Here is a 15,413-nt window from a genome sequence, read left to right as displayed (position 1 = left end):
AGATGCAGTTCCAAATGATATGGCATAGAAAGGCATTTCATTTAATTAATTTAATTTAATATTTAATACAAAATAATCGATATAGATATAAAATAAAATAAAATAATAAATCGCCACAATGCGCCAAAATGTTTCTCTCAGCTCGAGCTGTTTCCGCACGTGGGCCAGCTGATGCTGATTGGAACTGTCAAAAAAAAAAAGCGATAGTATACTTCGCCGTACGACGGTACACACGACGAATCTACAAGCTCAAGCGTAGTGTAATAAAAGACCGTTTGCGAGCTTGTAGATCTGCCATTTTGTTTTCCGGGGCGCGCGGCGGCACACCAGCGTTGTATTATATCTAGAGATCGAACGGCCCCGCCCCCACCAGTTCATTTCAATGAAAGTCGCTCACAGGCGCATGAAGCACCCGAAAGTACCTCTACTTCCTGGATTGGTCATTTAGGTGCCAATGGAGCAGGCGCACTAGCGTTTTCAGACGATGGAAGCATGCGCAGTAGCGTCCCAAACGCAGAAATCCTGCAATACCACATTTAGCCACCAGGCTTGTGAGGCTTCAACCATCCTCAGCGGTTCCGGGGGCTTTGGGAAGGCACCGTCGTACGACCACGTCAAATCAACATTTGTGTGCGCACGCGCGCTGCGACGATGGGAATTTCCTAGCAGCGGAGAGAGAAGGAGGAGGAAAAAGGTATGTGTGTGTGTGTGTCCTCACATTAAATCAAACCAGCCTTTTTAATTAGCGACAATTACACTCATTAACACGTTAATGTCGGGCCGATACGATGGACCATTCAAAGCGCTTAAAGGTGATACATTAATGCTATGTTTGGCTAGCTGAGGAAGGAGCCCCCCCCAAAAAAAAACGTTAGCCCCAGCCTGCTGCCATCTGCGCCGAAATGGGCGTTCACTGCCTCGGCTTGCAGTTGGCTTGACGGCCCCGTACTGTGTGTATGTATGTGTATGTGTGCGTGTGTGTGTATGTGTGTGTGCGTTCACTGGATGTGTGTCACTTGTCATGCATTCATAATCATAACCGTAAATCATTCATAATCAACCCGCCACAAGATCATCACGAGAAGATGTGTTGTTACAGTATATAGGCGGAAACTAATGTATGTATAGCTAGCTGGGGCTAGTAAAGCTAAGAACGGATGCTGATCGCCAACGTTTGTTGGGCTAACTAACGTTACACTACAGATGAACCCCTCCCCTCCTCTCCTCTCCTCTCCTCCCCTCCTCTCCTGCGGTTCGAGCCCCCCCATGATGGATCAGTGGCTCAGTGGAGTGAACTCACTCACTGTATAGGACATTGGTTCTCAAAGTGGGGTCCGGGGACCCCCAGGGGTACCTGAGGGGGTTCCAGGGGGTCCCCAGCTAAATGATGGGTAGGAACCAAATGGACCCTTATGGGTCTGTAACTCTGAGAGGGTACAAATGGAACCAAATTGACCCGTTAGGGTCCATTTGGTTCCATTTGTACACTCTCAGAGTTAAATTGACATAGATTTTACAATATAAATTGCGGTCCAAGTGATAGAAATGCCATTAAATGGGGGTCTGCAGCCCTAATGCATGTCAAACTGGGGGTCCTTGAAATTAAAATGGTTGAGAATCACTGCTAGAGCCGTAAAAAAAATCTTCTCTTATGGAGGTCCCTGTTATATCTTCTGAAATGGGGGTCCACGGGCTAATAAGTGTCAAGTTGGGGGTCCTTGACATGAAAAAGTTTGAGAACCACTGGTATAGGAGAAGAAAAGGATACAGGATCTGTGGGGACATCTGGGCACCTCGATGTGAAATTGGCTATTTTGTCCAAAATGTTAAAACATAAAATATTTGAAAAATGGTCTCAAGTAATGTTAAGTATACATGATGTGAACATGCACGGTACATCATTATCAGACTTAATTTTATCCTTCAACATATTGTTTATGCCCCAACATGACTGGATATACAGGTTTTGTAGCAATTTGTAGCATTTGTGGAAATATTCTACAAATGCTACAAATGCCGGTTCTAATCATATTGACTTTACATTTAAAACATATTTTACTGTGTAGCATTTGGGACGAAATAGCCAATTTTTACATCGAGGTGCACAGATGTCCCTAGTAGTGCCCAGTCTGCCCACCTATCCTGTTACCGAAGCAAAGCGTGGTTTGATCTGGCACGCATTGTTGCAAGAAGACACAGCGATCTGTGTTGTGGTTTATGTGTACAGTAGCCTACTACTGTCGTTGTCTATTAGTTCACTGACACAAATGAGCATGAACGCCAAAAGGATATATTGATCATGGCGAGTGTTAGGCATCATCATCAATAATATTGAGGATTGTCAATCTGCCGAACAGATTTAGAACCAACCAGACCAGTACAGTACAGTCACCACTCACCAGTTAAACTCTGTTTAGATTATTATTATAGCGTTTTGGACAGACATGTCAATATTATCTTTAGCAGCATCCCTTTTATGGTGCTCTTTCTTGCCAGCTTGTGCATAGTGCAATGAAGGAACAAAAAAAAAGATCTCGTCTTCCCACACACACACACACACACACACACACACACACACACACACACACTCCCAAAATAATTGCTTGTACTCTCCCTCCACTGTCAAAACCACTGAATGTTGCATTTTCTCCATTGTTGCTCGCAAATCATCCTATTCTCTCTGGTAGACAAAAATGGCATACAGTAGGATGAATCAATGCTTCATATCATTCCATCTCTCTCTCTCTGTGTGTGACTGTGTGTGCATTGTACAGTGGTGTAAAGTAACTAAGTACATTTACTCAAGTACTGTACTTAAGTACAATTTTGTACAACTTTTACTTTACTGGAGTATTTCCAATTGTCTATACTTTAACTTCTACTCCACTACATCTCAGAGGCAAATACAGGACTTTTACTCCACAATTATTTGAAAACTCTAGTTACTAGTTATTTTGCAGATATACATGATTACATTATAAAACATACATTAACCACTTCAGCCCTATTTTATACGTGGGCTATTTGAAAATAGGCGATCTACAAGCTCGCAACACGTTGTGAGCTTGTAGATCTGCTATTTTCAAAACATTTTGGTACTTTCAAGTACATTTTGATGCCAATATGTTTCTACTTTTACTCAAGTAACATTTTGAACACAGGCCTTTTACTTTCAACAGAGTCATTTTATATTCCACCACTGGTATTGTATCGTATTTTGACGTTGTTCCTCGTCATTACAGGCCTTCAAGGAAGAAGTGGGCCTGTCGGCGTCAACGTGTGCAGTGACCTTGAACTCACTACTACGACGACCGTAAACATTTAGGGATGGAGGGGTAGCCGCCTCTGTTCGTAAGCTCTGAAGTAACAACAACCCCTCCTCCTCCTTGGATCTCCTCGCTTTTTTTTTACCCACGTCGGCCACTTTCTCTGCCTGGAAAAAAACTAAACTTGGGCTTCAAGCCAAATGCACAAGCTGGGAGAAAGCCCTGTAAGAGCCTAGGACACCCCTGCAGCCTGCTGCCGCCCAGCTACCGCCAATTATAAAAATAGCAAGCAGTAAAAATTACACCTTTTGTTCAGAAGAGGATGTACAGGTAGCTGATTGGACCAGGAAGACGGATTGTGTGTGTGTGTGTGTGTGTGTGTGTGTGTGTGTGCGTGCGTGCATGTGCCAGTGTGTGGTGATGGCGGCGGCAGACGGCGGCGCTTGAATGCGGTGTCCCGGTGTCGGGCATGGTAAAAGGGGCGAGGCTCTCTGAGAAAAGGTTCCACACCGCGGCTGACTCGATAGCCTGCCGGGGCAAATGGACGCCAAGCTAAAAGAAGACCTGTTCCGGAGGTATGTGGCGGCGCTGGAGAGACGCCTGGAGGACGGAGGGGGAACGACAGGGACAGGAGGAGGGGCTGCCCCCCCGGAGGGGGGTGGCGGCACTGGCAGAGGCAGGCACAAGGACAGCGAGGCGCTGCTCTCCACCGCCACGGCGCTGCTAGGGGCCTACCAGCCGGACCCGGGGCAGCGCTTCCGCATGGTGCGCTTCTACGAGCTGGTGGAGAACTCCCTCCGCTGCCAACGAGGCGGCAACCTCAGGGGCCTGGAGAGAGCCTTCCACACCCTGGAGACCATCTGCACCAATCTGCTGCTCTTCCCCTGGAAGAAGGAGTTCAGATGCATAAAGGTGGGCTTGATTTACTTAATCAGACCTGAAGTAATATTTCAATTTGGTAGCTTTATTCTTTTTTTTCTCCACAGTTTTGTGTTTTCATTAGCTTTCAATACACACACTAGCCCAAGATGGTACTTGCCTGTTGCCTAAGTCAGTGCTTCTCAAACATTTTCATGTCAAGGACCCCCCAAATTGATACATATTATCAGCCCACGGACCCCCGTTTGAAAAGATATGCCAGGGACCCGCAAAAGAGACCATTTAAGGCTATAACAGTGATTCCGAGCCATTTTAATTTCAAGGAACCCAATTTGATATGCATTAGTGGGCCATGGACCCCCATTTGATGGCATTTTTTTAATCTCTGGGACCCCAATATACACTGTAAAATCAATGTTAATCTAACTCTGAGAGTGTAAGGGTCCATTTGGTTCCATTTGCACTCTCGGAGTTACAGACCCATAAGGGTCCATTTGGTTCCTATCAATCATTTGACTCCCTCAAGGACCCCTGGGGGTCCCCGGACCCCACTTTCAGAACCAATGGCCTAAGTAGTTAACATTCACTCTCTGCCATCATTTTCTTATCTCAAAATTAAAGAACCAAGATTTGCTTTGCCGTGCCTATTAGTGATTTTTATAGAAACTAGAGATTCCAATTCTGGTATAGTTCTATTTGTATTGCAGAATGACTACTTTCATTTGGCTGTAACTTTCTCAGGGTTTTATGATGTGACAGCTCAGATTACCGCTCGGGCTCTATTTTCCAGCTCTGGGGAAAGTGATGTTTATCTTATCAAATATTGATTGATAGTTGGGCATAAAGTTGCCAGTAGGGCACGGTTCGGACACTATGTGCGAATGCAAGTGAGTGATCATCGCCTGCCCTGCTGAGAGGTGAAATTCATATCTTGCCGTGCTCAATGTGGACGTGTTTGTTGTCTGTTTGAGTGAAAGTGTTTGTTGGTCACGCACAGGCAGAATATGCTAATTTGCTTTGCCACCCTCCAGATGCAAGTATTTAACTTGTGTATACACACACACCAAATATTTGTATGGATGCAGGATGAGGATTAAAAACATTATAATTGTCAAGTGCTCTGCCCGTTCAGGTCCAATCATGTAGTGAAATACAAATATACACAGTAGCTACTAGTGGTGCCATTGGCTAGATATAGATAGTGTCTGTCAACAGCGGAGTGTGCTCAGTCTGTCTTCAAACATAACAGAAACATGATTAATATGACATACGGTAGTCTTTGACAGTTTGTATCAAAGCAATCTGCTCACATTACAAATGTACACATCGATCTACAGAAATGATCAATACTGTGTTGACTAAAGCCTGTCGCTAAAACTTGTGGCGTTCAGCAAGACATGATAGCAACACGGTGGGCCAAAACAAACACATTTACAGACTTAAGTGTTTTTTTTTATCTGAGAGTCATTTAGCAGAGGTGACAGAGTAACTAAAACATTTAAATATTATGGTTATTTGATAGCAAATAATGGATGAGTCATAACCTTCAACTCTGGCTCCATGATTCAAGCAAGCAGAGCTACCTTTTAACATTTTTTATAATTTTTATCCCACAATTTTGTAACCCAATTTTTTACACCCAGTGCCAATTGTCTATGTAATCCTGGGCACTACACTCCCTCTGCCAACCTAGGGAGGCCAGGGCCGAGCTCATGCCTCCTTCAATGCATGAGAGCCAGCTGACCTTCTTATCACCTGACAGGGGAGAGTTTCCCTGGTTGGACGTAGCGAGTGGAAGGAACGCGTTATTCCAACCAGTTCCTTTCCCCTCCATCAGACGCCCCGGCTAGCCAGGGGGTGGTAGTATATGGCCAGGATTACTGCATGTTTTTGTGAGGGTACCTACCCTAGGAGAGACGGGAGAACATGCAAACTTCACACAGAAAGGCCAAAAAACTTTAAAAAAAAAACATTAGTCCAAGTTTTATGTACCACCACACAGTAGAATATCCATCCATCTTCAACCGCTTATCCGGAATCGGGTCACGGGGGTAGCGGTTCCATCAGAGAGCTCCAGACTTCCCGTTCCAGAGCAGCATTAGCCACTTCCTCCTGGGGGATCCCGAGACGTTCCAAGGCCAGTGTGGAGATATAACCCCCCCCCCCCCCCCCCATCTGGTCCTTGGTCTGCCAGGGGGTCCTCCTCCTCCCAGTGGGACATGCAGTGAGGACCTCCCCCTAGGGAGACACTCGGGAGGCATCCGTACTAGATGCCCAAACCACCTTGTCCTAGTTGTAGAATATATGTATGCCAAAATGCAGTGGTGTAAAGTAACTAAGTACATTTACTCAAGTACTGTACTTAAGTACAATTTTGAGGTATTTTAACTTTACTGGAGTATTTCAAATTTTCAGTACTTTTACTTCTACTCGACTACATCAAATATTGGCAAATATTTTACTCCACTACTTTAGTTACGGTACTAGTTACTTTGCAGATATAAATTATTATATTATAAAACATACATTAACCACTTCAGCCCTATTTTATACTTAGGCTATTTGAAAATAGGCGATCTACAAGCTCACAACGCGTCGCATCGCTACGCGTTGTGAGCTTGTAGATCTGCTATTTTCAATCATTTTAGTACTTTTACTTTTGGTACTTTAAGTACATTTTGATACCAATACCTTTGTACTTTTACTCAAGTACATTTTTAATTCGGGACTTTTACTTGTAACAGAGTACTTCTACATTGCAGTATTATACTTTTACTTAAGTAAAACATTTGAGTACTTTTTCCACCACTGCCAAAATGTGAACTCTACACAAAAAATGTGTGGGTCGAGGTTTTTTGATAACTGCCTCGCACCCACGACCCGACGTTATGAGAGCCAGTCCTCACTGCCCACCCTGCAAACATGTACCTTAATCAGACACGCAAACTCAACCCGCAAACCACCAACTTTCTGCCCTATCGTAGCACAATAAGACTGAATGCAGAGGCTAAATAAACAGACAAATTGTTCCAAATGGTGTTCTTGATGCTTGTTCAAAAGCAGCAAAACAAATAATAACCCATCACTAAAGACATGAACTCTCTCTTTCTCTCTCTCTCTCACACACACACACACACACACACACACACACACACACACACACACACACACACACACACACACACACACACACACACACACAAACACACTTGTATACCCATTGTAGCACGGTCTCCTGGTACAATTGCAATCATCACAACCTGCAGTCTGATTCAGTCTCAGATGAATCGCCATGTCGGTTGTGTGTCTGTGCATTTCCCTTTATCATAATCATCATCATCATCATCATCACCTCTTCTTTTCCCATAAGCTTGGGCGATTAAACCATGAAAACAAACCATGTATCCTTCACATCTTAACTGTGATCCTCTTAACCCATTAATACCTGGAACGCATCTGTGTCACTTTAGATTTCTTTGGCTATTCAAAAATAGCAGATCTACAAGCTCATGTAGATCTGCTATTTTTGAAAAAAATCGTGAAAACATATTTTTCTATATTTTTTTTCAAAAAACTGTTAGGATTTAGATTTTTTTTAAAGAATCTCCTCAGGTCTTAATGGGTTAACCCATTAAGACCTGAAGCCGAGTCTACATGTCTCCTAAATCCCAACAGTTTTCTGAAAAACGTATGTTTCTATATCAGTGGTGCTCAAACTTTTTCATGTCAAGGACCCCCAAAATGATATGTATTTGGCCGCGGACCACCATCTCAAAATATTTTGTTCCAGGGACCCCCCAGAAGCAAAGAATAGAGTTAAAAATGTTCGCTTTAAAATAATATTCAAAGATTTGCACATTTTCTCGATTTTTCAAAAATAGCAGATCTACAAGCACCAAAGTGTAAAATAATGCTTTTTAGTTAACATCTAAAAATGACACAGATTCGCTCCAGTTCTTAATGGGTTAAGATGTGAAAACCGTGGGTTTGAACTTGAACTCTCTCCCTCTCTCTCTCTCTCTCCCACAGTGTACTTTTTTTTGGCCCACTTTGCATGCAACCTTAACATTGCCCGTTTTTTAACTTAACATTGCTCTGATTAAGTCGGCCATAGTGGTAGCCTCTTCTTTCAGAGTCAGTGAACCTGATCAACAGTAAACACTCAGTAAAAACATGTGTGTGCCTACCCAAACATGTGCTGTTTTCTAGTAAAGCTGACTCACAGTACAATGATTCATGATTCGTTCCATCTTGTAAGTTTGGTGCACTTATAGCTTAATAAGTGGCTTAATCTACTTTTAAAATGGAATATTTTGAGTTGCAAATACATTTAGTAAGAATGTGCAGGTGGGAAGTGTTTGGCAGTCATACTGTCCAGATAAAAATGTATCATGATGAGGTCCAGTTATCTGTTGAATCAGACCATAAAGCATGCCATTTACCGTACATTTAGATTACGTTTTGTTTGACCTTTTAATATGTGTGACTAGACCTGTCACAATTATTACATAATCGTCTGATCGCAATTATTTGAGATAATCGCAATAATTTTTTGAATAATCGTCATAATCATTTCTGTGTTGGAAAATGTTCATACATTTTCAAATACGTAAAAAACTTTTTTAAAAAAAACATTTCTTTCAAGTATAAAATGATATCTTTGTATATTTAAAGGTAGGGTAAGTGATTTGCTTTGGTTAAAATAAGTGTTAAATAGCTGTATATTCTGATCGTACTCGTTGCTATAGAGAGTGTTTGTTCAGAAAAAAGGAGTGCTCTCTCCTGATTGGCTTAGACTTTGTCACCTACCTGAAAATGTACTATATTGTGTTTACTAAAGAGCTGGAGAGACCTCTGTGACCGAACACACGCTCTGTAGTAATGATTACTATCACAATATAGTACTGTAACCTTTTTAACAAAAAAACTAAAAAGAATACCCAATAATAGCCCTTACCCTACCTTTAAAGTTATTTGTCATTCCCTGTGCAATGTTTGATTAGGAAGCCTAAAAGGCAAACAGAAATAACATTTGTGTTCATATGTTCAATGTTCAATGCCAAATTGAAGCCGATTCTACATGTCTCCTAAATCTCAACAGTATTCTGAAAAACGTATGTTTCTATATCAGTGGTGCTCAATCTTTTTCATGTCAAGGACCCCCAAAATTATATGTATTTGGCCGCGGACCCCCGTCAAAATATTTTGTTCCAGGGACCCCCCAGAAGCAAAGATTTGAGTTAAAAATGTTCGCTTTAAAAATATATATATTCAAAGATTTGCACACATTTTCACGATTTTTCAAAAATAGCAGATCTACAAGCTCGTAGCGCGGCACTCGGTGCCGCGCTATGAGCTTGTATATCTGCTATTTTTGAATAGCCTAAGTGTAAAATAATGCTTTTTAGCTCAAATCTAAAAATGACACAGTTCCAGGTCTTAATGGGTTAAATCGTTGATCGCAATTATTTGTGTGACAATTAATCGTCAACTTCAATGTGTTATGGTAACAGCCTTATGTGTGATTTGACCGACCTTGCTGTAAATGATGTAAATGTACGTCTCTTTCAGACCTTCACCGGGCCGTACGTGTACCACCTGCAGTCCGCCATCTCCGACGCCGAGCTCCGAGCCCTCATGCGCGCCATCGGCTACTCCCGCGACCACGAGTCGCAGTTCCACCTGCGGGAGCACCCGGGGGGCGGACCCGGGCACCTCCGGCAGCTGGCCTTCGAGCTGTTCCTGGCCCAGGCGGAGTGCCGCCTGCTGGGCGAGGTGGTGGCGCTGGCCCGCGGCTCGGCCTCCGAGATGGAGGCCCTGGAGCTCCGCCGGGGCTGCCGGGACGACGCGGCCGGCTGCGCCGAGGCCCTCCGCCGGCGGGACAGCCTCGGGGCCGCGGACATGGCCCGGCTGTCCGTGCGGCCCCCCGCGGACACGGAGAGGGCCCCCGGCGGTGCGGGACACCCGCACCACCTGCGGAGAGGCGGCCGCCCGTCCAAGTCCGTGGACGTCACGGACGGCGCCGGGCACTGGCACGCCGCGGCCAGCAAGCCCGTGCTGAAGGCGTCGCTGAGCCTGCGGAAGGAGCCGCTGTTCGTGGACACCGAGGAGGACGCGAAGGACGAGATCCTGCGGCCCGGCGCGTCGTCGTCCTCCCTGTTCTCCGTGGCGGCGCCGCCCTCCTACGGCCCCGCGGCCGACTTCTTCCCCGTCCAGTCCCCGCCGTCGGCCGACGCCTACTCCTCCTACCACCTGTCCTCCCTGGACGAGATCGACCTGTACACGGAGAGGGGGGGCGGCGGCGGCGGCGGCGGGCTGGGGACCGGCGGCAGGCAGACCCCGGCGTCCAGGCCTCCCTCCAGAGAGCCCCGGGACGCCCGGGACGGCTGGCGCCACGGCGCCCACGCGGGCGGCGTCAAGTGCCAGGGCTGCGGCCTGGGCTGCAGCTCCGTGGCGTCGTGCCCGCGCTGCGACATGGTCCTGTGCGCCGCGTGCCACGACGTGGAGCCCTCCCCGTGCTGCGGCCTGCAGCAGGACTACCACCTCGTCCAAGTCCCCTCGTCCAAGTCCCCCCGCGGGCCCCTCGACGGCTACGTCCCCGTGAAGGAGAAGCTCTCCGTCTACTCCAACACGCACTCCTCCTACTCGCACCTGCACCACCCGCACCCGCTCACGCTCACCCACTCGCACACCCACCCGCACCCGCAGATGGCGGAGAAGCCCCTCATGGCCACCAAGCTGTTTCCCAGCAAGTCCGTGGGGCCCGCGGCGGGGCCGACGATGATGATGGGGAGCGAGCGGGCGAGCGTGGTGGTGGTGGGCGGCGTGGTGGTGGCGGGGGGGTCGCGGTGCGGCTTCTGCAACAAGCCCGGCGCGTCGCACACCTGCGTGAACTGCTCCAAGGTGTCGTGCGACTCGTGCATGGGGCTCTACGCCAAGGACGTGTGCACGCGGAAGACCCCCCAGCACAGCTTCGTGCCCAACCATCAGCTCAATTTCAAGTCGGGCACCATGTCCCACCTGGTGTACCGATGAGCTGCAGGAAAAAACGCGGGAGCATACGTGTCCCGTTTCTCTTTCTCTCCCTCCTCCTGGTCCCCCCCCCCCCCTCGTAAAAAAAATGTCAAGGACCCCCAAAATTATATGTATTTGGCCGCGGACCCCCGTCAAAATATTTTGTTCCAGGGACCCCCCCAGAAGCAAAGATTTGAGTTAAAAATGTTCGCTTTAAAAATATATATATTCAAAGATTTGCACACATTTTCACGATTTTTCAAAAATAGCAGATCTACAAGCTCGTAGCGCGGCACTCGGTGCCGAGCTATGAGCTTGTATATCTGCTATTTTTGAATAGCCTAAGTGTAAAATAATGCTTTTTATGCGGGTTTATATTATTAATATTGATAATTGAAATACTGAAAATAGCTGATCTACAAACTCACAATGCGTCACAAGTGTGACGTGGTGTTGAGCTTGTAGATTGGCTATTTTCGGTATTTCAGCGCAAGACCGTTGTACGACAAATTATCAACTAGGTCTCAAGTGGTTAATCAGACAGAAAAATTAAAACATCAATAAAATAATATTTAATGTTGAGTCGTTAATATATTGTTTTAATAAAACAAAAAGAGCTTCTTGATTATTTGATTTATCGAAAACGTAACCGATATAAGAATCGCTAAGGAGATACTCGATAGTTACAGCCCTACTTCTCTCTCTCTCGCTCTCTCTCTCTCCCTCCCCCTCTCTCCAGCCTCCCACTTCCTGAACTTTGTACCTTCTCTCTGGCTATCAGATGTAGGGCCCTGGAACGGAACGCACACACACACACACAGCCCCAGAGAGCCATATTATCGTGTGTGCCCATCTCTCTCTCCCTCTCTGCCTTGTACAAGTTCAGGCCTTTTTTTTTTATCTATTCCTCTATTCTCCTGTTTACCTCGCCAAACCTTGCTCTGGAGTAGTCGTGTGATCGTTGTAGCGCTCCCCCCCCCTGCCCCCCCCCCCCCCTCCTCCTCGAAACGTTGTCCTGCTCAAAGGGAGAAAAAAAAGAGTGCTTGATTCATTCAACGGAAAAATGAAATCCGTCCAAATGAACATAAATACTTTTTGCCTAACTTCTCAATCTCAGCTAAGAATTCCTCTAATATATATATATATATATAAATATACATATATGTGTAGAGAAGACCTCTGGAACTTGCATTGTTTGTGACAAAAGGAGATCTTTTAAAACTTGAAAAGAAGAGAACAAAAACAGTGGGAGGCGGTTGGGACAAAGCAGTACATTTACACTGGAAGTCCATAGTATATATTTTTCCTATTCTCTAGAACAATGTGAGACTGTTATCTGGGCATGGGGGTCTGGATGTGATGATGATGTGTCTGTGGGGGCGGGGCGGGTATTATTATTATTATTACAAAGGGATCTATTGAGACAATGGGACCAGGTGGTCTACTACTTCCACTGGATCCTCAACGGTCTTGGTCCCGGGGGAATACCAAGGGGTCCCGAATGAACCCTTTATGGGTCAGCAATTTGTACACACTCCGAGTTAAGCTAACGCAGAATTTTACAGTGTAGATTTGGTTCGCAAAGATAAAATGTGGTTCCTTAACCCATTAAAACCTGAGGCGATTCTTTAAAAAATCTAAATCTCAACAGTTTTTTGAAAAAATTCTGGAAAATATTTTTTCAATATTTTTCAAAAATAGCAGATATACAAGCTCGTAGCGCGGCACTCGGTGCCGCGCTATGAGCTTGTAGATCTGCTATTTTTGAATAGCCAGAGAAATCTAAAGTGACACAGATGCGTTCCAGGTATTAATGGGTTAAGTACACGCAAAGAGTTACACGTATGGTCCATTTGGACCCCTGGTTGGGCCCCCGGACCAGACTTTGAGAAACAGTGTTCTATTTAAAAAGATAATGCCTTGTAAATTAACCCTCAAATGTCTCTGGTTATATGGCTGAGATTTCTTTAAATGCTGCTGTTAAGACGTTGTGGACGGTGGGAGATGATGTGTGTTGAGTTAACGCACCGGTAAATTGCCCGTTTTCTTTCTTCTCCTTTTTTTTTTTTCTTTGTTTATTTCCGTTATAAACCCCATTCCTCCTTTTTTTTTTTTTTTTACATTCCGCTCCTCCAGAAACCTCCACACAGTCCGTGATGTGGAAACCCCCTGACCCCTGACCTGAGTGACCTCACAGTCATCAGTTCTCCAGCAGGGATGCAACAGTTCTCCATTTAAACTCGATTTGTGTGGTGTCTTGCGGCGAGAATGGCCGTCAAGCTTGTAGGTCTGCGGTTCTTGGCCGTTCTCTGCGCATGACACCATCGTGCGACAGAGCATAAATTAGGCTTTAATATACCGTACGGTTCACCGATTTTCCTTAATTTTTTTTTGCACGTGTTTATTGCTGCTGAATTGGCACTGCCACCGCAACCCCCCCTCATGAGTGAATCCGACGGTGTTGCTCACCAAAAATAGCCGATTTACAAGCATCTTGATATGTTGTGAGCTTGTATTTTCGGCGAGGGACACCTTCGGATTAATAAATGAGCTGCATATCGTTGCTGTCGGGCAGAAGCCTCTTATCTCCATATTCTAACTTATTGTGTTTGTTTTTTTTGTAAATTAATGCCCTACCTGATCATACTACAGCGTCACACAAACGCATCAAAAGCAGCAGATCTGCAAGCTCAAAACGCGCCGCAAAGCAATGCGTTTTGAGCTTGTCGATCTGCTACCTTTGCTACTTATGAATTTGAATCCTGAACAGTAACAGTTTTGGACTTATGAGGTTTCCACCCGACAGACGATATCGTGACACTGTGCGGTCATCTGGACTCGCAACTCGTTCAAAAGTAGTAAAGGTTCGAACCGAATCGTGGGCTAACTGAACTGGTGCATTCCTGTCAGTGTCTCAGCCTCAGGCGGAGTCATAAGTAATCTCAAGCTCGCTGCAAAGTGTCAAATCATCGTAGTAGTTATTAACTTTTGACAGTTTGGCAAGTTGTTTGGGTTTTTAGACGGCATTAACCACTTAAACCCTATATGCTTAGTTGACCGGGGTGTTCCCCCGTGGGGTCTGTCTATCCATGGCCTCCTCTTCCAAGAAATCTCTTCAGTGAAAAAGACATTTGCAGAGATCCGTCGAGGAGGTGCTCTCTTGATCGAGTCCGTTGTTTTTCTTCCGTGCGGCAGCAGCAGTCTCTTTGACGTTGTGTGCTGCGCGTTGGGCTTGGACGACCGCAAGGTTCTCCAGTTATCTCGCTGGGTTTTCCCCCCCGACAGAAAACCCAGAGACGTTTTCCGTGGCGTCTGTGATGAAGCCCACTTTCTCAATGTAGTCCGGATTAGCCTCAGACTTCTGAAACGGCGCCTCCGGGCTTTCCAGCTGTTTTCTCCGATGTGGAATAGCGGACATTACGCAGCTCAGTGACCCCGAGCTGCATAATTCCCTTTGTAAGCTTGCAGATCGGCTATTTTCAACGAATGTTTGGCTGTTTTGCGCCAAATGTTCAGCTATGCATTGCTGCCATGCCCGGAATGGGGTCCGTTAGGGTTCATGTGGTTAAGGCCTGTACGCTTGACAAAGTTTGTCTGTCTACCTCAAACGGCTTCAGCTTAATTGCCCATTTTGACGGCCATGGTTTTAAACTAGTCCTGGAAAACTACAGAAGAACTGTATCTTATTGCATTACTCCTCTCATTGCAACACGCAATATACATACAGTACATTGACTGGACATTACATGCACTCCAAACAACTGAGAATTTGATTCAGTCAGTTCTAAATGCTAGCATTATGTATCTGGAATTGTAGGATTAAAACTCTGGAAATGTGTTTTTCCTGTACGTCTCAGTGTGGACTAGTTTAGGCTGTTAAGTTACTGTCCTTTTTGACATTTTAAAAATGTCACACATTTCCAAATGTAATGTCACGCTGAAGATTCATGACATTGCCTAGCAACCTTGTGGGTGAATGATAATTCAATCTCACAGACACTACTGTATATGTTCTGGGCAGAATATTGCCTGAGGGCAGACAATATGTCATGATCATTATGTTAAGAGATGGTTTCTGTTAGCATTTACAATAATAATTATAATAAATTGTAATTGTAACCTACGGTACATTTCTCACACTAATTGGATCTCCACATAGATTTTTAAAGGGCCCTCATAAGGCTTTTTTATGCTCACGGTTTCTCTAGGTATTGACAAACATTACATTTTAGAACCGTTTTAAGTTAAACCTTT

The 15,413-nt window shown here is 45.2% G+C and overlaps 1 protein-coding gene across 1 annotated transcript; it reads left to right on the top strand.

Moving 5' to 3' along the window:
- Positions 1 to 637: 637 nt before the first annotated feature.
- On the top strand, positions 638 to 11,180 carry spata2 (spermatogenesis associated 2; the record flags this gene model as incomplete). The annotated part of the gene is made up of 3 exons (XM_080444284.1): positions 638 to 694; positions 3,243 to 4,178; positions 9,717 to 11,180. The coding sequence occupies exons 2-3, from the start codon at positions 3,807 to 3,809 to the stop codon at positions 11,178 to 11,180; spliced, it is 1,836 nt and encodes a 611-aa protein (XP_080300410.1). The 5' UTR covers positions 638 to 694; positions 3,243 to 3,806.
- Between the last annotated feature and the right edge of the window lie 4,233 nt (positions 11,181 to 15,413).

Source organism: Gymnoscopelus braueri (assembly GCF_963280865.1).
Source record: "Gymnoscopelus braueri genome assembly, chromosome: 12".
In the NCBI taxonomy this organism is placed as follows: Eukaryota; Metazoa; Chordata; class Actinopteri; order Myctophiformes; family Myctophidae; genus Gymnoscopelus; species Gymnoscopelus braueri.
This window is presented reverse-complemented; position numbering and strand designations above follow the sequence as displayed.